We start from the raw sequence: 27,804 nt of genomic DNA, 5'->3' as shown, positions 1-27,804 counted from the left end.
CTGAGTAATTGATTCTTTCCATTTATTTAACAAATTTGAGACGTTCAATGAGCATTGAGCATATAATTAAATATGTATTAATATATAATTTAATTAAGTTTGATTCCATTTTAATGTCTTTAATCAGTATACCACAACAGTTTTATTCAAATAAAGATTCTTTAGAAGCATCAATAACCAAGCAAATGATTTCACGTGATTATGAAATGATTCGAAACGTTCAAGAATATGAAATGATAAGCACTGTCATTTCATGTGTCTGTAACATGTCATAGCATCATTATACTGTCAAACAGCAAGAAGCTTCACATTATTTCACTGTCAGCTTCAAAATGACCTGAAAACTATTGTTTTAGGAGCTCATAAACTCAGCACCAGTAAAAGCAAAATGTCAGAGAAATTGTGAGATTTGGATACATGATTGTGTCTTTAGCAGGAATACCAGTACTGTTTAGTCCTTTTTTCAAATTAAAATGCAACATTACAGGCTATAACTAGAGGAAAATATACCGTATTAATTATACAAACCAAATGTGTTTTGCAGTTAGGATTGTGTGGATTCCAGGATATTATGGGGTCAGTGTGGGTTTTGGGGATGGACATGATCGTTGACTCTCAAAACTGGATGCTCTTCCTGGCCACTGCAGGGACAGATGATACCAAAATATTACAGAAGAGTTGTTTAGGACATATTAGACTTGAGTGCACTTGGCATGTGGATCCGAATGAGCCCAAAGCACCACATCAGGGCTCAATCTACATAACATTGGCCCTGTTTACACCTGGTATTGAGATGCGTTTTGGTCTGTTACATGGGGTTGTTATCTTATCTCTTTAAATGAACAACATTTAATAAAACTTGCTAGTCCAAATGTTTACATTTTGCATGGCATAAAAACAGCATAATATTGCATCACTTTCCTTATGGGGCAAGTGGCATTTGCGCTAGGAATGCGCCGATACCACTATTTCCAGAACGAGTCCGATACCGATAATGTCATTTTTGGTACTCGCCGATACCGTAACCGATACCTGTATTTTCACTGCATTTGTAATTTTTAAATGTATTGGTAGAGAAAACAAAATAATATAAATCATATTATTTGGCTAAGTTAACTTATGTTAAGTTATTTTCATAAAGCCTGCTAAAATGCTTTGTATGAACTTCTGTTACTTTCACTGTTCATACTGCTCTGTCATATTTTATCTTTCATTTAACAGTACAGCACATATGTAGAGCTGCTCCAGAAGGGCTCAGTGTTGAGGATTGGGTCAGTGGTACAAATGTTTAGACTCAAGTGAAATATCAATTATTTATTCCAATTTTGATACTACAACAAAAACTTCTGTAGGCTAATCAATCAAATGTGAAAAAACACTGCATATTCATTACTGTATAAATTAAATATATATGGATCTTTTTATTTAGTCAATAGCAGTGAGTAATTTGTTTGTCCTTTGTTTGATTGAACATTAAACAGTGTTTGAACATTAAAACACAGCAGCAGGTTTATTAAACTGCTGCTGTTTTAAGACCGAACGCACATACCCCATTTGAATATACTGTCTACATTCACTTGAGATATAACCGACTTTGTTTACTAGGATACTTGCCAAGACAGACGTTTTTACATAATTTTGTGTGAATTCGTCCGTTCTAGCGCTAGACGGAAAGGACAATTCAATTCAGTATTCGCGCATTGTCTGATACGTTGGTTTTCGGGGCACGTGCTTTGGATGTTTGTGTTGGAACTTCTTGTATGTGACACTTCTTGGCCTGCAAACATCCTTTAAGTAATAATGTAGGGGACCACTCGTTATACATAAATCAGGTAATGGTTCATGTTTTACTTACATATACAATTTAGTTTTAATCCAAATAACACGTACTGAGTGAACGATCAGCAATCAAGAGCATTCAACGAAGTGCGCTTAAGTGCGCTCTCTCTCTCATCAGTTAAAGCTACACTGTGTAATTTTTTAAGTTGATTCTTAGCAAAAAAACACTTTATTTCAAAATTATAAGTGCTCATTAATGTGTAATTACTTCTACCAACTAATCAAGTATTCTCGTACTGTAAGCATAGAAACTGCCATTTAGAATACATACGAGCGAGCCGCTTGAATGGCGGCAACCATGTTGCGCCCCCATCTTGAAAATTCATGTGCCAAAAAGGGACATACCAGGAAATTCAAGCTTCATTTTTTGCGTTTTTACACTCAGTGGCACCGTGACGAATGCGAGGGGGAGATTACTCGCGACTGCCGGCAGATTTGAAATAATACGGCCACCGTAGGAGTTAAAAAGCCCTCGGAATGGGAGGGGCTAGAAAGTAATATTCAGTTGGTAGTCATAAACAATTTCACCGCTCGATGGGAGAAAATCCTACACAGTGTAGCTTTAATATTAATAACGTTAATAAGCTACATGCCTCGTTTTACTTTCTTTACCATTGACATCCGACTGAACTACAAACTTTCCACTGACACTTGACCAGCTCGTGCGTCTAGCCATTGCACATTTTTCTCTTATCAGCTTGCGCACCACAGCAGGTGCTCCTATATTTAATTTAATATTCCACTAATAAGATACATTACTTCATAGACACAGCCTTATTTTTTTATCCCCTTTATACTCTCTTTTGTCAGTGTTTCTTTGTCTGGACACAAGTGTACAAACGCTGCCTGGTATCGGTTGTTGGTATCGGAGCATTTTTACGAGTACGAGAACAAGTACATAAGCTCAGTATCGGGACCGATACCGATACTGGTATCGGTTTCGGTGCATTCCTAATTTGCGCCCTGCTCTCTCCTCGGATTTCTAGTCTCTCACCTCACAAAGTGCATGCCAGTGGGTGATGGGCTTGCGTGGATAAGCTAGCATTTCGTTCCAGTGGTCCCTTCCAAGACCCTCCGCATCCGGCCCTGTCCTGCACACCCCTATCACTTCATTGTGTCCAACTCTGAAAGAGAAACAGATCGCAAGATTTTGTTTTAGAAAAGTTTTCATTGGTGAGTGGCTTGCTAGCCTGAAAAGGAGGTACATTTTAGATCCATATGCAAAATAATGGATAAACAAAGACTGAGGAAAACAGTGGAACTATTAGCGATCATATTTGATCAACAGGATTGATCATAAATGCTCCCACATTCACCAGCATATATTTCACCTCTTCATGGCTCAACAATGTTTTAATGGCATTATTTGTCTTCAATTACAGCATAGATGCTGTCTGTCTGGTTTAATAAAGGTGCACAGCAGAGTTTTACAAAATCAGACTGTCACTGAATGTTCTCGATTAAGATGTTTGCTGCAAATATTTGAATAACAACTGCCAAGCATGTTATCTTTCATGTCAGAATAATTTATCTTCAGCATGTTGTGAGCTTACAATGGTATAGGCTCTAGTATCGCAGTGACCCTACATAGGACAAGCGGTTTGGAAGATGAATGGATGGAGGTTTTGAATTTTAATGGTAATTGTTTTGATATTATCTTAAAAGGCAGGGACTGACCTGTCGTAATCCATCACCGTGATTGACAGGCTGACCTGCTCCACGTTCTCAGGTGGGATGTCGAAAATGATGGCCTCATTATAGACGGGGTTGAGTGTGTTCTTCTTGGTGGTTGTCTTCCGCTTCTTCAGTCTCCGACCGTCACATATGAGGGAGACTTTAACATATGGATCTGTGGGGGGAAAAAGCAAAGTGAATCAGTTTGGAGTATTTCAGATTCAAAACACACACAAAAATAAAGCTTTATGAAAGAAATTCCATCGTATCATATTCCACAACCAAAATTTTTTTTAGACCGTGGTAATATTTTATGCATAGAAGAATTACATTTACATGTATTTTCTTTTTTGCTGTCTAAACCCTCATGTTTTGCTTGCGATCTGACAGACCCCACAGGCGTTTTAATATCTCAAAATAACATATTTGCATTGATGTGTCAGATTGATGCCTCCTCTTATACAAACTGATTATGTACAAAATGTTAACTTAATAACATGCATCATATGTCCTCTATGACAAATGTTATATCTTTTTAGGATAAAACAAAATGCAATTAATTTTCACATGAGATTTTCTGATTTATGTACACACTGTAGAAGGAAATTCTTGTCAATATTGTAATTGGATTTATTTTATTTTATTTTTCTACAATACATTTTAGTATTTAAAATACTAATATATTGGATACCAGTGACATTTTTCTACCTTGTGATACAGTGTTAAAGTTTCAACATTTTTTGTCTATATAACATGAGGAGAAAAGTGGTTAAAACATTTCAGTTATTATTTTCATCATCATTTAAGTCAGGGGTGTCCAATCCTGCTCCTGGAGGGCCACTATATCGTTCAATCCTAATTAAATACACTTTTGCCCCATAATAAAAACTTGCAGGCAAGTGCACAGTAAAAATAAACCTAGAATCTACTCAATAAAAGTGACACACTAAAAGGAATTAGGTAAAGCTTATCAATACATTTACATGTATTGCTTAACTCTTAAAATAGCTTCTGTAACTAGCATAACAAATGTTTGCAATGAACAATTAGGAAGTTACTTGTTACATTGAGATGAGCAACATACATTAGAAACTTAATTTATGTAAAGGTGCTGTGTGTAATTTTTAGACTGTAGTAATTGATAAAAATACCATAATATGTTTGCAGTTCTTTAGCAAACATAAGTGCATATTCTTTTTTCTCCGAAAAACAATTCTACAGCCAGTTATTCTACTTCGAATGTGCTTTCCGTGTCGGAATGTCTGTTTTTGCTTTGGTCCGAGATCTCACCCACTGCCAATTTACCCAATAATAGTTGGACACCCCATGTTGCCAGTTGGCAGAAAACACAGCTTATTGCAGCCATGGAAGCCAACAAACAAACTGGGTCATAGATTGCAGATTCTACCCGACATAAAAAGCCTCGGCTTCCATCTAAAAAGCTCTATGACCAGAGGCAAATTAAAACACGGATAAATCATCTTATCAACTTACATTGTCATACTTGTCACCTTCCATTTTCAAATGCACTCATTCCTGTTGCATATCCTCAATCTGGCAACCTGCGTGAGCTTTGAGTTTGAGGAGGAGGGGGCGGGGCAAACAACTCTCTAATATTTTGAATTTGGACTGCAGTATCCATTTCAACCACTTGCTGTCAATATTACATACTGCACCTTTAAGTAAATTAACGAAACTTCAGTTTTACATATTTAAGTAGACTGGACCAAACTAAGAAAATACACGTTTAGCAATTGTGTTGCTTTAACTCATTTTAATCACATTTAAGAACATTTAACAAGCAGCAAATCTCAGTTTTACAGTGTGTTTTGGGGTAGGTTGGAGCGAAACTGCAGGACATTGGCCCTCTATCGGAGCCGGATTGGACACCCCTGCTCTAAGTCCCCAAACATTAAGATGGTAAAGTCGTTCACGACAGATTATGAGGGTTAACACTGACCAGAGTAGCCGGTTATGTCCATTGCTTTTAGATTGCGACATTTGATAACGGTGAGGGTCATGCGTCCAGCCGTGGGAAGATAGCAAAGGGAGTACATAATTTCACCCAGATCCACACTCTCCTGAAGGAAGGAAGGAAGGAAAGAAGGAAGATAGGAAGGAAGGAAAGTTAGATTTTTGTTAGAAAACAAATAGAAAATTTGACTGTATGATGCCAAGAGATGCCTGAAGCAATGTCTGCACATAACTTTACAAAATATTGATTAAAAGATCTGCAGGTATCATCCTTTTAGCATTGTAATGTGATTTTCCTCTTGAGAGTCTCTTCAGAGAACCCTTATACGACTTAAACAAAACCCTTATTTACTGACCAAATAGCCTTCTGTTTGCCTCGCCGACAACAACTCGTAGCATGTGAAATATTGGACTAATGTTTGCCCATCAGGTCTAAACCTGATCTACTCTTTATTAGATCTAGAGAGTGGATATATGTCTCCTTTAAAAACTTTAGAGGAAAAACAGTGACTCAGAAACAAAGTTGTGTACTGAAATATGGCTCTTCTGAGAAATTGAGCTGTTTCCAAGAAGACTTTCATAACGGCTGTGTTTGTGTGGAAGTGTTACTGTGGGACGTATGTTTTGGGTGGCTGGTTCTTTTTCTCAGTTTTGAATGAGACAAATCTAGCTTGCCTGACCTTTATTAGCTTTGCAGAGGCGGTAAAGATTATTCTAAAAGGCCAGTGTGTATTTTGGTATTTACAGCCTCTCACTACTGGAATAAGACGGCCATTATTATTTCAAAGGCAACTAAAGATAGTGATTAATCTGTCCAAGTAAAGATTAAAAACAGATTGCGTAATTGATAGAAACGTACATACTTAATCACTGCCATACTGTAGTTACTGTGTTTAAATTTAAATTTCAGGTGTACCACATGTACCATCCAAATCACGTGCCTTTTCTCAATACCATTAATTACATACAGTATTATTTTTACAGTTTCTTTTTTTAAACATAGTGTTTGTGTTCTGAAGAATTAAATATCCGTTAATTAAATTTAATTCATATTTCATCAAATGTATTAATTTTACTCAATTTTACTCTAAAATTACACTGCTGTTTTTGAAGTGTCTTGTTCTCATCAGAGGTTGCATTCATTTGATCAAAATACAGTATAAATATTGTAATAGTGTGAAATATTGCAATTTTAAATAACTGTTTTCTATTTTATTATATTTTAAAATAAAATGTATTCCTGTGATGCAAAGCTGAATTTCTCCAGTCTTCAGTGCCACGTGATTCTTCAGAGATCATTCTAATATGCGGAATAAGTGCTCAAGAATAATTTCTTAATAGTTTTGAAAACAGATTTTAGTGGAAACCGTGATTATAATTTTTTTCAGGATGTGATGATGAATCCTGAAAAAAGACAATAAAACATTCACACCTTTTACATTTACTGTTCAGATTTAGCTCAAGCAAGTCAATGCCTGACATTTATTGATTTTTTTTTCATTGATTCGTTTGAAAAATATAATTAATTCTAGATTTTTTTTCTTCTAAAACATTCTTTAGTGTGATATTAATATCTTGTGTTGCAGTGTTTTTTTTTCCTCATATTTACATCAACAGTATATTTTAATTCTCATAGTCATGTTGCGCATAGTCTTTATGTTTTACATTTTTGTCAGAAATTTTGTTGATGAGATTAACCCTGATGTGGTACCGCCTCTGTGTAGTCTGATGCCAAAACCCTCTCTGTCACATCCTGCCCTCTCCTTCCGCGTCTCTTGTTATCCGCACCACAAATGCTGAGTACAGATAGCCACGGGCTAGTTCAGGAGTCACGTCTCCTATTGGCGTTCGTGTCCGAAACAATTCACAAATCTTTTTGGGGCTATAATACCCTTCCTGTTTTGACTGTCCAAGTTCCCCTCCTCCAGATCTGAATGGCCTTACCACCGCAGCAATGTGCTCCAAAAACAGAGAGCAAAATTAGACCTCCAAACGTCAGAGTAAGATAAAATAGAGGGTTTCAGTGTGCAGTCGGAAGTGTAACGGAGCAAGCCTGCAATCTATGGCTCCGACTATTTTAGGAATTGAGAGTTACTAGCTTCTTTACACAGTCGGGGGCCTAAGAGCAGCTGGTCTGGTTCTGAGTGTCGGTTTTTGTCCCTAAAGGGCAGTTTTGATACTCTCATAACTGAGAACAACAGGTCGAAAACTCGCACTGCTGTTCCAACACTACACACATCAATATGTTTATATTGTAGCTATGAGGGTAAGAAATAGCATGAGAGTGATCCACATGTTATAGCAAAACACAAGTAACTTAACAGGTGCAGATATGTCAACCACACAACAGGAAAATTAATAAATATGCTGAAAACAACACAATCATCAAATTAATGAGCCTGAAAGAGACTATTGCGTCAAACAAGTAGGAGGAAGAGACTGCTTTTCCCAAACAGGAATGACTCACCACAGAATCTCTGTGGTGAACAAAATGAAACGCTGTCACCATTCACTTTTATTTTTGCAGCAGGAAGCCAGTGGAACGTCATTCTTAATGCAGCTGAATCACTGTATGGACGTGGGTATGACGGGCAATGCCTTTAACCTCTACAGATCGTCTAGTTATTGAACAAGTGAGATTACCACTTAAACTAGGGTTTAATGTTCCAGGTCCTGTGAGAAATCAAAGGTACATTTTTTCCACTAAGTACACAAACCTTTTTTCTTTATCCTCCAATCAGATATCTTGAAGTATATTCTCAACGTAAAGATAAACTGCTCAATATTCACACAAGAATGACTTTCATTCTATGATACAATTGAAACATTCTTTAAATATAACAGTGAGTAAATAATGAATTTTTGTGGTGTACTATCCCTTTAAGAAGTGTTATCCTTTAAAATCCCCCATAAATATCATGACTGAAGCAGTTACATAAGCTCTGATATATTAACTGAGGCATAATGAGTGGGTGTCATTACCATGAGGGCCAATCTGACTAAGAAACCTAAAAAAAGGGTGGAAATTGCGAATGTTCTTTTGTCATAGTCCTGAAATGCAGTGCCGGTAACAATTTTTTAACCGTATTCTGAAGTCAGTGGGACGGTAGGACAAACTCAATTCCACACCTGTTGTTTGAAGGCTCTGGCTTGATAATCATGCTTCCTGCGGGTCTGGAAACTGGCAATTGGATCTATTTTTGGAAGGGGTATGTGGGTGCCCTGAAAGGGTGAGTCAGTTTGGAGATGAGCTCTCCCCCACACCTGGCTTTACATAACAGATCGATCTATCTGTTAATGAGATCTTCACACTCATGCAGTCAATTTTTCTGTTTGGTTTGAAGTGTATGACCAGTTAGTACATATGTGAATACAACTGTCCTTGTACTTTCAAAGGTATAATAGATAGTTGTTGGCACTAGTAATACTTAAGCCATAGCCATCTATCTATCTATCTATCTATCTATCTATCTATCTATCTATCTATCTATCTATCTATCTATCTATCTATCTATCTATCTATCTATCTATCTATCTATCTATCTATCTATCTATCTATCTATCTATCTATCTATCTATCTATCTATCTATCTATCTATCTATCTATCTATCTATATTGTTCAATCATTCTATCTATTGTTCTGTTGTTCTATCTATTGTTCTTTCATTCTATTTATCGTTCAATCATTTTATCTATTGTTCTGTCGTTCTATCTATCACTCTATCTATCGTTCTACCTATTTTATCTATCATTCTATCTATTGTTCTATCGTTCTATCTATCGTTCTATCTTTCTATCTATTGTTCTACCGTTCTATCTATCATTCTATCTATCATTCTATCTATTGTTCTATCGTTCTATCTTTCTATCTATTGTTCTACCGTTCTATCTATCATTCTATCTATCATTCTATCGTTCATTCTTAAACCTCCAAGGCTTTTCAAACAAGACTTTCTTCTTGTCAAGCCATCATTCAGAGTTTACAGTTTAACGTTATATGAATTTCTTTGCATTTCAATTAATTTCAATTCTATTTCCTTGCATTCACATTTGAATTTCAATTCTGCATCCTGTTTGCAACTTCAACTCAAATTCAATTCAAATTCAGAAATTGACTTTAAAGAAAGTTCATTTAAAAGGCACTCTCAATTCAACTCTGAATGACGAACAACCCTGCCAGAATCTGGTCTTATTGAGGTATCTGAGGAAAGTATGAACTATGCTTTCTGTACGCACAAGGACTGAACTTACTGTAGTAGCTGCGAGGATGTCCTTCCAAACCACAGCTTCACGGGAAAGGTCAGACAGCTCAAACAGGTTGTCAACCACCACCTCACCAATCATGTCATGACTTGTGAAGCGGTCAAAGTCGTACACGCTGAAGTGCAACTTGCGATTGCACAGCTCACTGTACTCCACAGGGAAGCGGAACGCCTCGTCGAACATGGGGTTGAGCGTCTTGCGGTGGACCCTCGTCTGAAACTTCTTTTTGCGGTCTGGAAGCAGGTAGATCTTCACGTAAGGGTCGGAGGTGCCTGTGAAGTCTTTGGCCGGCAGATCCAGGGCCTTTAGAATGCGAACCATAAGAGCTTGTTCCTCATAGTCGTAGCTGAGGGCAAAGCTCAGCTTTCCGCACGTCTCCACCGGCTCTTTGTTTCCTTCTTCAGAGTCCACAGACTTCTGCTTGTACAGCTCAGGTTTGATGCGGCCGATACTGACTGTCGAAGACTGACGCACGGGTAGAGTGTCCATGGTGAAGTCCACACTGGTCACATTCATCTGCCGCGGCAGGTGTCGGCGGAAAGAATTGTGCCTATGAAGGAGGAGAACTTTTAAAGTTACTTGTGAAAAAATTTATTAAAAAATATTAGTTTGGTCTTGCACCTTGTGTTGGGGAAATTACTCTAAAACTATACTAGTCAAACTGCTTTTTAAAAACTTAGAATACAATCTACTATCAAAAAGTAGCTAAGAACAATGCATTTCGGATTATATAATTTAAAACTTAATCAAAGCAGTATTTATGAGGGATTTTGAATGAATTGAATGAATCAATCAATGACGGTGATAGAATTACATTTAAACATTAGTAAACACAATAAAAAATAATATCACTGAGGCACTTGAATCAGTGAATCAATATGATTATTATTGAATTAAATAATTTACAGATTCATCTAAATTAAGTGACTCACTAAAATTAATGGGAATTATATACTGTGTGCAAGAGAGGATGTCACTAGTAAAAAATGTTAAGTTAATGTTAAGTAGCAATGTTTCTTTTAGTTATAGTTACTCTTCAGCACTGGAGTGGACAACAAGAACTTTAGTATGGACCCTTTTCACACACTGTGAGGACGTGTTTCCACAGTGATCAACATTGCAAATCTAGTATCAAGTTTTTCATATATTCATTGTTATTAAATTGAATATAGGCCTACATAACTGCTGCAAGGGTGCTTTTACTACAACGGCTGAGGGAGTGATGGCAAATTTCTCATCATTCTCTCTTCTGACCGCTGTTATCGGTCTCTCTATTTTGGCTGTCATCTCTTGATCATTCACCGCTAAATAAAGTTGACTGTGAAGACTCCCGCTTCTGAAAACCCCGGAAATGTGGAAAAAGGGTCCGTCGTGTTCCTCTTCAAACTTTTTTATTCTATTTTTAGCAACTTTTATTTTGTAGACTTCACAATAGAATATCACAATAGTTAGGCCTGGATCTTTTTTTTTCTTTTCTTTTTTTACTAGAAAACCTATTTTGAACACTCGTCTTGACTCCTGAGGAAATCGTAGTTCTCTACTTATCCTTGGTGTTTCCTAGCAACTAGCACCTTTAGGACAATGACAACAAACATATGACAATAACAGTGTGTTAAAAAAAAGTCATGGATTGTATCATTTAACTGACTTGTGATATTCAAATTTGCTAAATTCTATGATGAATATATTTGTTTTTCCAAATGAATATTTCCACCATTTTTCTCACTTGGTCTCTTATCATCACTGTCAGTCTGTCTATCTCTCTTTCTACTTTGTCCAACTCTGTCTGTCACCTGCACATTACGCCTTGCAATTTGCACAAACATCCCAGAACAATGTGATGATAAATTAAAGAGAGACAGAGTAATTAACTGCTGTCTTTCGTTTTGAAGAGCACTTCTTTCAAAATCCAGTATTTAATGGCAGTGGTTCTGAAATATCTTGCCAAGCGTAATGAATGAGTCTGTGAGTCAATGCCAGAATTCACAGTTTGTATTTCTACTCTCCCATATAAGAGATTACAGAAGATGAAGGAGGAGGTGGAAGTGTTCAAGTCTTATTAGCCAGTCACCTGTTGCAGAATACACTGAACTACAAACTATCCTCTCAGCTCAATTGATCTTGGTTTTAGTTCATCTAACAATAGTGTTTTATCATGTTACAGCAGAAGGCAGTTTATTTTTGCAGGCATGATTATCATAACACATGCTCATGCATAGTTAAATTGTGCATTCTTCAATAAAAGCTTTTGAGATATAGCACTATAGAAACGAACCTGAATTCCAGCTTAAATACTAAAGGCATTTAAATAGATATATCACTTTGATATGTGGAAAATAATGCACTTTATTACAGCACCCAATGAGTTGTGGCTGCAAATCGTTTCTAAGAAATCTTCACTTGAGGCACTGTAAAACAGAAAAGAGTTATATAATATTAATAGCATTTCATACATCCTCAGTTTCTTCCCCAGAAAGCTAAATGATTTAAAAACCTCTTAGTAGTGCATTAACTCGTTAGCAACAGTTTAACTATCCTCTCTTCAGTCTAGTTCAGCTCACTTTAGTGATCAACCTACCATGAAATGAGCATTTCAGAGAAACTAGCTTCACATTTGAGCCTATTTTAAAGACTTTTGATCAAGGCCATCATCTCATGGCATATTAGCCTATATATTAATTACTATATTTCTTCTTAGAGTCAAAATAGACAAGTCAAAGTGATGTACTTCCAAAGTTATATTATTGGAATGATTGAAGAATAGAAAAAGAAAACAGAAAATGTGCCAACAAGTACACCTAAACGGTCTTTCACATTGACATTTAAGCAGCTTTATTCGGCCTTTCCGTGCAACTCATTAACATGAAGACACCTCATTTGTTACGCTGCATTGAAGTTTTTTAATGATATTTCTGTAGCTTGTCAATAATGGATTCTACGAGGAATTGAGCACAGCTGCTCCTCCTTTCCCCAGTCGGACAAACAGTCGCAGCATGTCAGTGCTATTGCGTGGCAACACTAATTACATCCCTGCTTACTTTAAACACGGTGCCACGCGAAACAAAGAGAAGAAGAGCTGATTGTTTAATTGCTAAGATAACTTAACGCTGTTGCCATGGCAATGTGACACTAGGGCTCTGATTGGTGGGCTGCAGTGATTAATGGGCGTATGCAACAACCAGGAGATGTGCCATAATCCTGTCAGCGGGGTAAATATGTGAAAATAAGTGAGTTGTGATAATAATAACACCAGAAATATAGAATAATTAGAATTAGAAGCCCTAAATAATTCCCATTAATTGAAATGCTGGATATTATTATTAATTGTTATTGGTCAATTGTATTTATGTATGTAATTGTTTAAAATATGGACATTTTTGTTTTGTTTTTGAAAATGTGCACATTAATTGTTAAAATTAGGGGGAAATATAGTATATACACTGTATTTTTCTTTTGTTTTTATAATATATAAATGCTCTATATTGTACATGTTTGTGGGGCTTAATCTACTTTGTAGCTGTGCCTTGGCTTAGATCTGGTTGATTTATTTCTAGCTGGAAGTCAGCCTTGAAAAACATAAATATGAATATTTCATAAATGAAAAAAAAAACAGCTGCTTTGTCATTTCCTGCATTTAAAGGCACACACTGATCTAAATCATTCAGTATGTGTTTAACATTCAGTAAAGGCAGCCCTTCATAAGCACAGAGTAAATGTTCTGTTTTCTAAACTAGATATGAGTTAACTCGAGTAGTAGTAATGAAATGAGTATCCCTCATCTGTAGTGTCATTCAACGTGCAATCAAGCATCAAAAGTAGATGTAATTCATCATGTAATTGGTGCATCACCTGGAGGACGAGGTAGGTTCAGTGGTCTGCCTCTGGATTTTGGCCTGTTTGGTAAGACATCCACGCAGAGCCTGCTGCACCTCAGCAGGGATGTCTGGTGACGTCTGGCTGATCTTCATGGCCGCCTCCAGGATCTTAACCGAGCTGCGGCCATTGACCTTCACTTCTGGTACCTTCCTCCTCTTGTCGTCCTCATCCTCTTGTTGGACTTGCGATGGCTGTCTTCCCACCATTGCAATTGCCTTGGTCTCAGGATGAGGAGAAACAGAACGAGACAGTGGAGGTTGGACCGGGGTGGCCTCAGGCAGCACCCCCAGCGGGCAGTGGTCAGCATTGGACGAGAGCGCCTTGCTTCTCCAAATGGGCCAGCACAGCTTCCAAAAGACAAAGAGTGAGACTACCAAAAGGGCGAGCCCACAGAAACCTACGACCACAGCTAGGAGACTTACAGAGATGTCTACAGGCAACAAGAGGAAGAGAGAGAGCAAAGAAAAAGAGGCAAGTATGTGAAGATTGGAAAGAGATAGAGTGTGTTGAGGAGATCATAAAGAACAGAGGGTGAGGGAAAAGGAGACGAGGATAGGTAAAGAGATAAATGAACACCAGACGGGCAGACAGAGAGCACCAGCAGCAATAAATGATGCATGACAGACAAACAGGAGAAAGAGGGAGAGAGAAAAAGAAAAGAAAGAGAGGGCAAGGTATAAGAAAAAGAAGACTGAAATGTGAATTAAGTTCAGATTCATTTTGCTCGCCTTTTCATGCAACCAAAGTTAATATAGAATGAAAAATAGAGCATAAAACGTAAGTTCACAGGCACTCAACAAACCTGATTCAACTTTTTTTTCTTTTTTGCATGAAAACATTAATTATGTCACAGTGTTAATGCTGAAAAAGGTCTCCTAATGAGTGGCACTGTTGAACTGTCACGTGTTCAACGTGCAAGAGTTTCAGCTGCCTAATGCACTGCGCAATGCAACACATAATTATAGTTGTTTGCTGTATTATGGAGTGAGTTTTAACACCATACTGCTAATGGGGATACTAACCAATAAGAAATGAGCTACAGGGATGGAATCAATATCATACATGACCACCACCCCCTTGAGATGACTGTACAGTGATAACATATCATCTGCATCAGCATGTGGTCACTTCATATAATTAATTTCTGGCTTCTGCTGCACTCAAGGCCATTATCACACAATATAGCACAGCCTGTTCTGTCTGATATGTTTTGAAAGTTGTTAGCCCATGATATAGGTATTTCTGTATTTGTTTCATTTTCTCTGGGTTACATATGTAAAACAAAACATACTGACAGATTTAAACCGATTTCCACAATGAATTCATGCACAAAATGTCCATAGCTTGCACTAGTGTTACTTGCTCTAATTTGCACAGTTTACAGATAGGCTAAGTTTTAGAAACCACTTTCGTTAACACTTTATTTGACAGTGTCCTTGTTACACGTTACATGTAGTTATTGTATTAATAACTATAAAGTATGCATAATTACATGCGACTAACCCTAAAACAAACCCTAACCATAGTAAGTACATGTAGTAAGCCCTAATTATTATTACTCATAGCCTACTACTTAAAAAGGACACCTTAAAATAAAGCGTAACCCTTCTTTCATTCGTTGACAACAAATACGAGCAAAATCCCTGAGTTACAAACGTTGTAACAAGATGTGTATGCACGTTTCTGTCGATTAAATGTGTGCGTTATTCTAACGTCTCAGTTTGTTGTACAGTTATCCATTTACTGTGGTTTTATCGGGAAAACTCGCGAGCGAGTAAACGAACAGAGTTTCAAACTTGTTGCGCATGATACGCTACAAGTAGAACCGTTTCCTGATTGTATGCTGGCTGATTTCAGGTAATGTTATGAATGTTAAGAATGTTTCTGTGACTGCAAACTAACTGTTCAAACTTTCAGTGCTCTGGATTCGTGGATTCGTGCACTCGTGCTTTGAAAAAGTTTTCTCGTTAACTGGCTAACCAAAGTTCCTGGAGAAAATATGTTTGTGAGAGGATGATAATTATGTTAAATTTACCTGAACTTCCTTTACCTGGTATGTTGCTCTCCAGAGGAAATATATCCGCGCATTTTTCCCGGTCGACGTGCCCCGCGAGGCACAGCTCCGTCACTATTTGGAGAGCCCTTTGGCACAGGCTGACGCCGTCCTCTGTGCGGACATTCATGTCTTTCCTGTTAATCCATTGTATGTTGGACGATGCGTGAGGGCGAGGGTTCATTGGGGCACCATGTGAGCTGCTGAGTGCAGCTGATCCGTAAGGGAATGGAGAAAGAGTGACGCGTTCAAGTCCATGTCCTCCGCGCAAAGGCGCACCAGATTCTTTGGCGCAGTGGAACATTGTAGGGGCACATCTACACTGCCCAATAGGAGACACGCGTTGAGAGAGAGGGAGGATCATACTTTCTCATTCTTTAGGAAAAAACAAAGTTCTTATACAGTAGAACATGGATTTGCTTTATCATAAAATGACAAAGAGACTGAGCTGTACACTACTTACACTATGTTGTATTGTCAACAGTTATTGTCCATGGCTTTCAAACTTGAGATGAATTCGTAAAGCTGTATAAGAATTACAACACACACATATAATTTATATATATATATATATATATATATATATATATATATATATATATATATATATATATATATATATATATATATATATACTCTTTGAAGATTGTAATTTCTATAACGTCTTGCAGTTTAAAATTGTATATCTGTTTATCAATCAAATAGTTGTCAGATAATTAACGTTACCTGTCTTAACGTCTGTGTACACATTCTTCTTTTAAAGCTCTTTAAATAAGTTTTTTGGCAACTGTTTCCTTTAATCATTCCATTATCAGATTTTTCAAATGTACACTTGTACACACGTGTTGTCAGATGTAGGAAACAAGTCAAAAATGAGTTGACATTGAATTTAATAGAACAAAAGAGGATGGCTTGTCTGATAAAAGAGAGAACACTATGTACTTGGCTCAGTGCTGTTCATGGAGTCTGGCAATCTCCTTGACAACCAAACGCAAACTGGGGAGCAGTTGAGGCATCATCCTCATGCAGACCCATGTGCATGTGGCTTTGCCCTGTGAAACCACTGGCTTTAGAGAATGCGTTTGTCTCATGCTAAACAGGTGCGCAGAGTTTTGCCTGAGTGATTATGTAGGCAGACTGAATACAGATACAGAAAAGTTAATGGGTTCCCTCAAACACTGATTGACACAGCATGTGGACTTGGCAGATTTACTATTTTGTCCCATAAAAAAAAAAATAAAAAAAAATAAAAACGAATTAATTAGGCTACCATAATTTAAAGTTTAGTAAATCTTCATACACGTCAGTACAGTCTATTGTAGTTGTTGTTGTTGTTCTTTTTCTTCTCCTTGTAATTAACATTTGAATAATGTACATTTTAACATTAATTTAATGTTGTCACGTTCAGTTTTGGTAATTAACATTTGAATAATGTACATTTTAACATTAATTTAATGTTGTCACGTTCAGTTTTGGTTTCTGTTTCATGTTCATGGACTTTGAATCCTTCCCTTCTATATAGTATGTGAAAAACTGTACAGCAAAAGAGTAGTATGAATACATTGTAATCGGGGAAAAAATAGGCGAAAAGTTCACCTGCTACTACCGGCGAGATTCTGAAGTGCGCATTCATTACTATGCCATGAGCCCATGGGCTAGGATTTATAAATGGAAGTGAAGCAATACAACTGACACAGTTTCACAGACAGGGCTTAGATTAAGCCAGGATTAGGCTTAAGTTTAGTTTGGACATTTAAGTAGCTTTTATAAACCTGCCTTAGAAAAAAAAAAAAACATTACTGGTGTGCATCTTGTGACATATTTTTTAAGATATATCAGTGCAAGTTGCTTTCAGATAATACAGCTCAAGCATGCATTTTAGTCTAGGACTAGGTTTAAGCCTTGTCTGTGAAATCGAGGTGAGTGTGTGTGCGCGCCATGTGCTGGGAATGTCTCTTTCCAGGAATGACAACCATGAAAAAGATTGCCATCAAACATTACTTACTCTCAGGCTTAAGTGGCATGTTATTTGCTTGTGAATTCTCCTCAGTGTGCTAGCAATAGGGGCTGTCCATGCTGAAATGTAATTATAACAGGCTGTACTTAAAGCTGAGAGCCACTCTTGTGCTGCATAAAGTTCAGATGAATGTTAACGTGCACAAGCCAATGCAATAAATGCACCACTTACTACTATTCTATCAGCATAGATAATGGCAGGTGTCTCACCACATGGGTAGTCAAGTCAAGAATAATGGCCATTGTTCTCAATAGTCATCGAATATTATTAAGTGAAGTCAAGTGAAGTGACCTGAAGCAAAGTATGATAACCTATACTCGGAATTTGTCTTCTGCATTTATGGATCATAGCCTCTGCCATGTGTGCTAATTCCATCATTTGAAATCATTTCTTAAATAAATATATTATGATATTTTTCATTTATTTCAGTGGCACGGTTCCTATGGCACGCCATTAAGAACAAAAACATCACATTTTCTGACCTCCTTTGTGCAATCATACTCCATAATTAAGATACAAGGACGTTTCCTCATAGGGTTTTGTGTTTGTAGCCAATGAGCAGCAAGATAATATTGTGTGTTTGAACAAAGTATACAGCAAAGGCATGTTGAAGTGTGTTGATGTGTTTTTTTGTTGTACAGTATAAGAGGTGGAAAAAGATTAGATTGGTGTGTGGTTAAAAAAAAAGAATCATGCTGACCTTTAACCAAATCAAATGCGAGTACTTTTTTCTCCTGCAACTGATGGAACACTAATTACAAGCTGTTGTTTTCCTTTAATCACATGCTTAACAGACACTATCCTAGGGCCACGTGTATAATTTGCTTCATCACTTCTCATTCCTTTAAAGGTTAAATTAATTCTTCATCTGTGAGATGGTTCACTGCCCAAGAATCATTGTCGAATTGTTGAAGTGATCCCTGTTAAACCGAAGTAACAGCTTACAATGATCTTTTAGACATCATTTTTGTTTCCCTAGCTAACAGTTGCTAATTCAGTAAAAAAAAGGACAATTACACATTGAATACGCATTCCTGAAAAACTGTACTGTAAATATAAAAGCATGTTAGTTGTCCTCTCAGATTAACTGCTGCTTGTCTATCAATGGAGAACCCAGAGAAGTGCACATTCACAAACACGCTCTAAAATTTCAGATCACATATTCATGCACACACACACACGCACATCTAAAGACGGTTAGTGAGAGCCTCATACTGGGCTGTTCTGAGCGATTACCTCTGCATGGCTAACCCTCCGGACACCCCCTGGGAAGTCAGTATTCATAAAAGAGGCGGTTTTCACAGGACTATAACATTACATGCTGCATGTCTATCAGTTATATTCTGAAATAAAATGTATAATAGCTACTAGCTGGTATGCTTCTTGTAAGCTATTAGTATCCCTGAAATAATGTTTTGAAGGCTGACATTCCTGCAGCCTTCAGTTTCTTTTGAGCATTCATGGTCATGCCATTATCAGACCAACATGTTCGCCTGATTCATTTAAAAGCGTTCCTTCCAGCCAGTTACTATTGCAATTGTGCCAATGCGATAGCACAACCATTACAGAAGCCAATATAGTATTCTCATAATTGGCATAATTACCTGAGTGCACTAATTGTTTTGCCATTTTCAAAGAAAAATACTCAAATATTTAATTTTCATTACACACGTTCCTGCTTCCGCCATTGTCCAAGAGGATTTGATCAAAAGGAGAGAGCTTGACCAATAAAAATCAATTCTTGCATCCTCTTGTTGGTGCTATCATTTCAAGGATCACCATGGTAACAAATGACATTAAAATGTCAAAACAGAGCAAATTGGAAACTGTGTACAGACCGTTACAACCATGTCTGGTTGTTTAATAGTTGATATTTGACAGTGTATTGGAATATCTTGATTGTTCTAACAATGTGTGATTGTAATGACAGCAAGATGCTTTTTATAGTAACTATGTTGGAAATGTCTATTTTGGAGATTTGTGAAAACAAACAAAAAAACAGATGTAGGTATTCAATTTGAAGATATCCTTATCAGGGTTTAAAATGATGTCCAAAGACATCATATAGTGATGTTGTCAATATAAAGTACCCTCACAAGTCTCCCAAAACACATCCAAGGCTTAACATGTGTGCATGTGTGTTTGTGAATATCCCCATGCTTTCCTCTGAAACAGACATTCACCATTCATCAGCCTTGCTCTTTGATTGCCCCGTTGCCAAGGCAACCCTGTCGCCAGTCAATACTGGTTGGGGACTGCTGGTGGAGGTCTTCCCTACCGCCTAGCTTGGCTATAATTAAACTAAAATTAGACCAAGCCTCCACCGCCAATCTCTGCCACCGGGTTTTTGTACAATGCGGTGGTCAGAGATAGAAAGGAGTGTCTCATCATGAGCAGTCCAGCTGGTATAGTGTGCTTAATGGATGTGGACGAGCCCTACACGCCACATTAAACTAGCGGCAATCACCCTGCACTGCATCTGATAGGTTAGCGGAAATATTTACAGAAGGAACTGGGAAATTTGGGGAAATTGGCCATTTGCTGCTTTTATATAAATCGGTTATTAATGCCAGTCGGTTGCAAAGTGAGACCTTCATGGAGTGGCTTAGCTTGAAGCTTAAAGGCAACATGATGGAAAAAAAGATGTCTGTGAGCAGTAACTCTCCAGCGGCTCTCTCAGCCCTCTCAGTCAGTGAGAGATTAAACCCTCATCCTTACAGCTTGCTGTCCAGATCGTTGACTCGAAGGCAAACATCACCATATTTATTATGCTGGAGAAACAGCTTGTAAATTTGATTGTTTATTTGCGCTCTCACATGTTTCTCTTAATAGTGTCCTCATATGACTCTGGAAACAGTAATAAATCAGAGAATAATGAATCATTCACAGGGTCATGTTCTGTATGAAACAAACTTTGTATCTCTTGAATATCTTAGACGACAGAAGTCTTCAAAGTTGCTGGCAAGTGTAGTTATTATCCTCGCAGCATCTGATTTTTAAGAAAGCTAATCAAGAGTAACAACTTCATCTTGATTAAGGAGTTAAAGGGTACGTAACACACACAGTTTCTGCCAATCTCCTGTTAATCTTGAGTACTTATGGAGTAGCATCTTTCATATCTCCGAAGAGTCTTTAGTTTTATCAGATTTGTAAAAGACCGATACGCTGTACCGATTCTTTCCGAAAACAGCAGAGCTTCTGGAGGCATGCCATGTGTTGTCTATCTTTAAAGAAAAGGGTGCTTGGTTTGATATTTTGTTATATAAAGTGATGACTTGAACACATTTTTGAGTGTTGAGTGAATTAATTCTCTCTTAGAAAGATATCTGACAGAAGCATTTACCTGAAGCATTCTCCAGTGAGACATTTGACCAAGCTTGATTCGGATCAGAGGGTTGTGTTGCTTTTACAGCATGAGTCATGACTATCCAATCTGTACCACATAAAACCTTCACTCAGCGTCAGTTTACGGGGGTGAAATATTAAAAGAGATTTTCATTCATTCTCCACTGATACCAGCCCACCATCACAACCAAGAGAGTCTATTCATGGATGTAAAGCAGCCCAATCATTTCCTTTCAATAGAGGATTGTGAGAGCAGGTCTGTGACAGAGGTGTGCATGTTTTAATGGTGGTTCTGAGACTGTTTAAAAGTTATCTCCACACCTTATGTAATCAGGTGCACTGGGTTATATAAGAGGGGCTTACATAAGATCACTGGACAGGAGTGAATGGTGTTCTGTGAATGATCAGGATTTACATTCCGATCACAATGTTCTATTGCACATCCCTCTTGTAAACACTGAGGTTTAAGAAATGTATAGTGAATGCTCTTTCTGCTCTTGTCTATTTTCCTCATCTGGATGAAACAGTGGGTAAAAGCTATTCATCTTAATAATTTATAAGTAGTTTATGGGAGTAACTAAATAGGTAAAAGATGACGCTGTTGATCTAATTGATCTAATAAATGTAAACAAAATATTCTTTCTTTCTTTCTTTCTTTCTTTCTTTCTTTCTTTCTTTCTTTCTTTCTTTCTTTCTTTCTTTCTTTCTTTCTTTCTTTCTTTCTTTCTTTCTTTCTTTCTTTCTTTCTTTCTTTCAACTCTAACATACAGTCATTCAATCATGTGTCATTATTCCGTTAAAAAAAGTTTTTTATTTATTTAAATTAGGTATGAGAGGCTGTGCTTTATTGTGAATACAATTTATTTTCACAGCTATTAATATCATATATATCATTGGTTTTAGCACAGCTGAAACACTGTATTGACCATTTAGAAGCTATAAAATTCCATTTTATAATTGAGAATTACAAGTATTCACAGAGAATTCCATTTAGAATGCTCTAGCATGATTGTAAACCATTAAAACATGAAGAAACATGGAATTCCAAAATCATAATGTGTGCCATGATTCCTAAACCATGTGCAAAATAACTAACTAAAAATAACACAGCATTTAGTATGCTCTTGTGTTTAGATGCAGTAGCAAACACTGGAGCTTTTCTCTTTGTATGCGTGTAATGTGTTGTGCTGATACTCTGTGGATGATCTGTGACCAGAATAACCATTGGCAGCAGCTGTACATGTTCCACCGCAAGCCTTTATGTGCTCACTGCCCTTTTGGGTCCACTGTCGATGTTATCAGACCTTTTCCTTCTACCTGCCCTGTCACACCTGACAGTGAGACACTTTTGAATACTTTGGAGACCAAAGGTGTGCAGAGACTGTTATCATGGTTGACTTTTGTGGTTTCCTGTTTAACGTTATCTGTTTGCTCACACAGGTTTATCTGTACACACTTCCCACTGAGATGGATTCTTCGAGGAAAAAAATACAGAAGCAGGGAAAGAGTGAGTAAACGTTGTAGCCGGTTGCATTAAAATGCGCATTTGTTTAATACTTTTTTTTTGATTAGACATCTTAGTGCATCTCAGTGCTTAGTGCAAAAACATAAAATAATTTTTGTTGACATCTTTATGAAAAAAAAATATAATAATTATAATTTAATTACATAATCTTCTTGTAAAGAAGACACTGAAATGTTATATTAATATTTACATTTTAATGTATAATTTAAATGTAAATAATATTTACATGAAATAAATATATATATATTAATAATATAAACATTACTATTTTTAATACATTAAATATTACATTAAATAATATTTACAATAAATGTTTACATTTATTGCTATTACTATTATGTATATACCATTACATTTTAAAATGATAGTAATGTCATAAAAACTATCTAGTCCAGAAATAAAAATGTACATTTTCATATCAGTCTACAAAAATGTGCCCACACCTTTGACTGGACATGTGCATTAAAACATGATATTATATCTAGTGGTTCTCTGTATAAATGTCAAATAAGCTGTCGTGCAGATCGATGGCTCTACGGATGTTTGTATCTGGATGTCAGGAGGTCACCAAAACAACATCACTACCAAGTCAGACAGAGTGCCCAACAGCACAAAATCAATACAATAAAATTATAGGTACATTTCAGAATGTACCAACAGTTCAGGTAAAGTTCTCAATGCTCACTCAGGCAGAATGCAACATAAAAAAAATAATATCTGGATCTGATAGTGATCCCACAGTCAGTGTATTCAGCTGTCGCTTTTTCTCTAAAACTCGCGTCCGGTCAAATTTGAAGGTTTTTGGTGACAGGAGATAAATGGACCAGGCTTTCAATTTACAGACAATGTCAGTCAGAAAACGTCTAGGACAGGACGCTCTCATTCTGTGCCCCTTGACAGAAACACCATGTTCATGCAGAAACAGCACATGCAGATACAAAGAGGCCATCGAGATGCGGAAGGAACATACAGTAATCGTTCGGAAGGAAATCAGAAGGAGAAAGACTACAGCTTTTTTTTTGTGATATATTTCTCTGTATATCGCAGTAAAGAAAACCCAAACCCAAACTTATTCATAATCATCATCATAATAACAATCACAATCATCATAAAATAACACATATATTAGAAAGGTATGGTTTTTAATGATTATATTTAAATTTTAAATTATTGATTTAAGTAATACTTTGTGTGCTTTATTAAACAATTTTGAAGTAGAAGTAATCAGTTTTGATATTTACAGTTACTATATGAGCATAACTAGATGAAATAGCTGTTGCTAAAAATAGTACAAAGACTTTAGACTTGACCTGGACTTGAGACTTGACTTGGACCCCATAGACTTTAGGCTTGACCTGGACTTGAGACTTGACTTGGGCCCCATAGACTTTAGGCTTGACCTGGACTTGAGACTTGACTTGGACCCCATAGACTTTAGGCTTGACCTGGACTTGAGACTTGACTTGGACCCCATAGACTTTAGACTTGACCTGGACTTGAGACTTGACTTGGACCCCATAGACTTTAGGCTTGACCTGGACTTGAGACTTGACTTGGACCCCATAGACTTTAGACTTGACCTGGACTTGAGACTTGACTTGGACCCCATAGACTTTAGGCTTGACCTGGACTTGAGACTTGACTTGGACCCCATAGACTTTAGACTTGACCTGGACTTGAGACTTGACTTGGACCCCATAGACTTTAGGCTTGACCTGGACTTGAGACTTGACTTGGACCCCATAGACTTTAGACTTGACCTGGACTTGAGGCTTGACTTGGACCCCATAGACTTTAGGCCTGACCTTGACTTGAGACTTGACTTGGACCCCATAGACTTTAGGCTTGACCTGGACTTGAGGCTTGACTTGGACCCCATAGACTTTAGACTTGACCTGGACTTGAGACTTGACTTGGACCCCATAGACTTTAGACTTGACCTGGACTTGAGACTTGACTTTGACCCCATAGACTTTAGACTTGACCTGGACTTGAGACTTGACTTGGACCCCATAGACTTTAGACTTGACCTGGACTTGAGACTTGACTTGGACCCCATAGACTTTAGACTTGACCTGGACTTGAGACTTGACTTGGACCCCATAGACTTGAGATTTGACTTGGATGTAGACCTCAAAGACTTGAGACTTGACTTGGATTTGGACACCATAGACTTGAGACTTGACTTGGATAGAGACTTAGAGCTATACTTGTTTGGTACAACTTTCTCCATATATGCATATTTGGCTTAAAACTTAGCTTATTCTGAACTTTTAACGCTAGGCCTACTCTTTTGGTTCCTTGTTTTTTGCATTTCCTTAATCTCTTAAATCAAAGTGTGCTACATAATAGGCTCAAAAAATCAATAATGTTTTATCTACACATAAGTGGTTTCTAGCGAAAACAGAGATAAAAAGCAAATACTCCAATTAAGTGAAAATCAATTTGAAATACGGTACTTTAAGAGATGGATCATGATATGTACAGGAAAGACTGCATCATTGCCTCATAAAAGCATTCAATGCAACGTCTGGTGAAAACAGCATACTGTGAGAACTGATTAGAAAATGATATGATAGAAGTCCTAACTTTACCTCTGGTATGGGGGAGGTTTTGCAATAGGAGAGCATTCTGAGAAACAGCAAAAGTGTCTGTCGACTGAGAATTGCAAACCTGAAAAAGGCAGCCAGCATGACATCAATAATGGCCTCTGATAGCTACTCCAAAAAAGACTTTAGCATGGAGTGTTTGCTGTCTTTCCTCTAGCGACAGTGAGTTTCTCACTGCTTTAATTGGACTATTTAGTGGATTAGAAGATACTCAAGAGCTTGACACTCAGCGTAATGTGATAAAACACACAACAAACCTTGTTACTATATAATAGTTATAGCAATATTTATTTGTAGACAGGACTGAGTGATTTTGTTTTTTTCCACTATCTAGTCTTTGAAAAGGCATTCAGGGTTTTCTGACATTCGGATCAGCACTGTGAATCATTATGATGATGAAGTTTGAATTTCATGAGCTCTTGTTTCTCAGCCTCATCCCCTCTAAGGGGTCTTGTTTATGAATTGCTCAAACGGATAAAGCAGTAATCATATTTGGGTCATGAAACATGCTTAAAATGGCAAAGATTGTGAGTCAGAGAATTGTTCTATGCTCAGAGCCAATGCATTATAATAAGCTATAGTTTATGAAAGCTGACCTGGTTTCACAGCTTGAATATGAATATTTGTATTATGTGCCCATATTACAGTGCCTGGCTTGACACTAAATCCCATTTTTAAAAGAGATAATTCTCAGTGTTGTGCAAAAAATAAATAACAACCTCCTATTTGTCTGATATCTGCCAAAAATGTAGTCAATTTACAGTAAGATGCTAACAGCTTATGGACCTTATTCAGGGTAGACCAAGAGATCAAAGTTTTGCTGGTTAGCATGACCTGGTTAGACCCTGCATGTCATAACTACGGTACATCTGGGCCCAAAAAGCATTTATCTCTTTATTTACAATTATTCAAATGTAGCCATGCATTCTGCTGAAAAACTATGCCAAAAACATCTAAATTGCATATTTACCAATGTCCAATTCTTTGGAGGGGCTCTAAGAGGCATGAAATTGGTGTTTTTGTGACATGATCTTATGACCATATCCTTGTATACAAGCAGTTTAAATGGGCTACAGTATATGTAGAATTCAGAAACCCTTGTTGTTAGCGACACTGTTGGCCGTTAAGTGAACTGCAGCCAGCAACTTGTTTGAGACTATAGACTATATCTGGCTATGTGAGACTAGTTTGAATTAATCCCTTTTCTTTGCATGATACAATACAGAATAGGTATTTCGACATTATCCTGAACATTGTATAAGCATTCGTGTCATGACTGAACAGACAGGAAACAGTTGCAGGTACTCAAAAGTGTTTAATATCTCAATAAAGTCAGAAACAGTACAGGAACAAAGAAGGGCGGCGACTCAGGCTCGTGCAGGGACTTTCCGATGGTCTGTGGTGCTCTGGTGCTGTGATAGTGCAGAATCCCGATCCCGGTGTTTGAGTGCGGTGAATCCAGTGACGAGGAACAAGACGGCGAGAAGACAAGGCAGGCGAACACGGACACGGCAAACTTCACGGGAAACACAGACACGGCAACACAGGACCTCAACAAACAATCCGACACTGGAACAGAGAATGGTGTGAGTATATATAGGCAATGGGAATGAACAGCAGCTGTGAACAGTGATTGTGATGATGATGATGATCAGCTGGAGCGCTGACAGACACGTGAGCGGGACAACGCCCACTCACACATAAACACAACGACACGAGACAAGAAAGAAACAATGCATTCAACAACCGTGACAGTACCCCCTCCTCTAGGAACGCCTCATCGATCATTGTAATCATCGATAAGAGAGTGATCCAGGATGTCACGAGCCGGAACCCAACTTCTCTCCTCCGGACCGTAACCTTCCCAGTCCACCAGGTACTGGAATCCGCGTCCCCTCCGCCTAGAGTCCATAATGCGACGGACCGAATAGGATGGTTCCCCATCTACGAGTCGCGGCGGTGGGGGAACCGGGGCAGGCGGATTAATGCGGGAAAAAAAAACGGGTTTAATTTTGGACACGTGGAATACCGGATGAATTCTCCTGTACACTGGAGGGAGGTTGAGGCGGACTGCCACCGGACTAACAATCTTGGTGACAGAAAACGGGCCAATGAATTTAGGAGCCAGTTTATTGGATACGGAGCGGAGCGGAATGTTCTTAGTAGAAAGCCACACTTTGGAACCGACGACATATACGGGAGGTCTAGACCGGTGGCGATCGGCTTTGACCTTGGTGCGCGCCCGCACACGGAGGAGAGTCTCACGGGCCCTTGTCCATGTGCGGTGACACCTCTGGACGAAGGCGTGAGCGGAGGGGACCGCGACTTCGGATTCCAGACTAGGAAAGACCGGTGGCTGGTATCCTATACTACACTCAAAAGGAGATAGGCCCGTAGCTGACACTGGCAACGAATTGTGGGCGTACTCCACCATAGGCAGTTGCTGACTCCAGGAGGAAGGATTCCTGGCAGCCGTACATCGCAAGGTTCTCTCCAGGTCTTGGTTGGCTCTCTCAGTTTGACCATTGCTCTGAGGGTGAAACCCGGAAGACAGACTGACCGTCGCCCCCAGTAACTTACAAAACTCTCGCCAAAATTTGGACACAAATTGGGGACCCCTGTCGGAAA

At 37.9% G+C, this 27,804-nt stretch overlaps 2 protein-coding genes across 4 annotated transcripts in view; both read right to left on the bottom strand.

The window, feature by feature from the left end:
• Window positions 1-27,804, bottom strand: part of LOC308689887 (uncharacterized protein) — a 154,247-nt gene that overhangs the window by 74,446 nt on the left and 51,997 nt on the right. The window lies entirely within an intron of this gene.
• On the bottom strand, window positions 570-15,984 carry syt10 (synaptotagmin X; the record flags this gene model as incomplete). Of its 3 annotated transcripts, none has more annotated exons than XM_081363333.1 (7): window positions 570-641; window positions 2,834-2,963; window positions 3,517-3,688; window positions 5,474-5,594; window positions 9,740-10,301; window positions 13,601-14,057; window positions 15,678-15,984. In XM_081363333.1, the coding sequence occupies 7 exons, from the start codon at window positions 15,982-15,984 to the stop codon at window positions 570-572; spliced, it is 1,821 nt and encodes a 606-aa protein (XP_081219459.1). The 3 variants fall into 3 exon arrangements, with proteins under 3 accessions (XP_081219459.1, XP_081219460.1, XP_081219461.1); XM_081363334.1 differs by having other exon boundaries at window positions 15,600-15,864; XM_081363335.1 differs by having other exon boundaries at window positions 15,663-15,864.

This window comes from Scardinius erythrophthalmus (genome assembly GCF_964197995.2).
Source record: "Scardinius erythrophthalmus genome assembly, chromosome: 4".
Classification (NCBI taxonomy): domain Eukaryota; kingdom Metazoa; phylum Chordata; class Actinopteri; order Cypriniformes; family Leuciscidae; genus Scardinius; species Scardinius erythrophthalmus.
The sequence above is the reverse complement of the archived record's forward strand: the minus strand, read 5'-3'. Positions and strand labels throughout refer to the sequence as shown.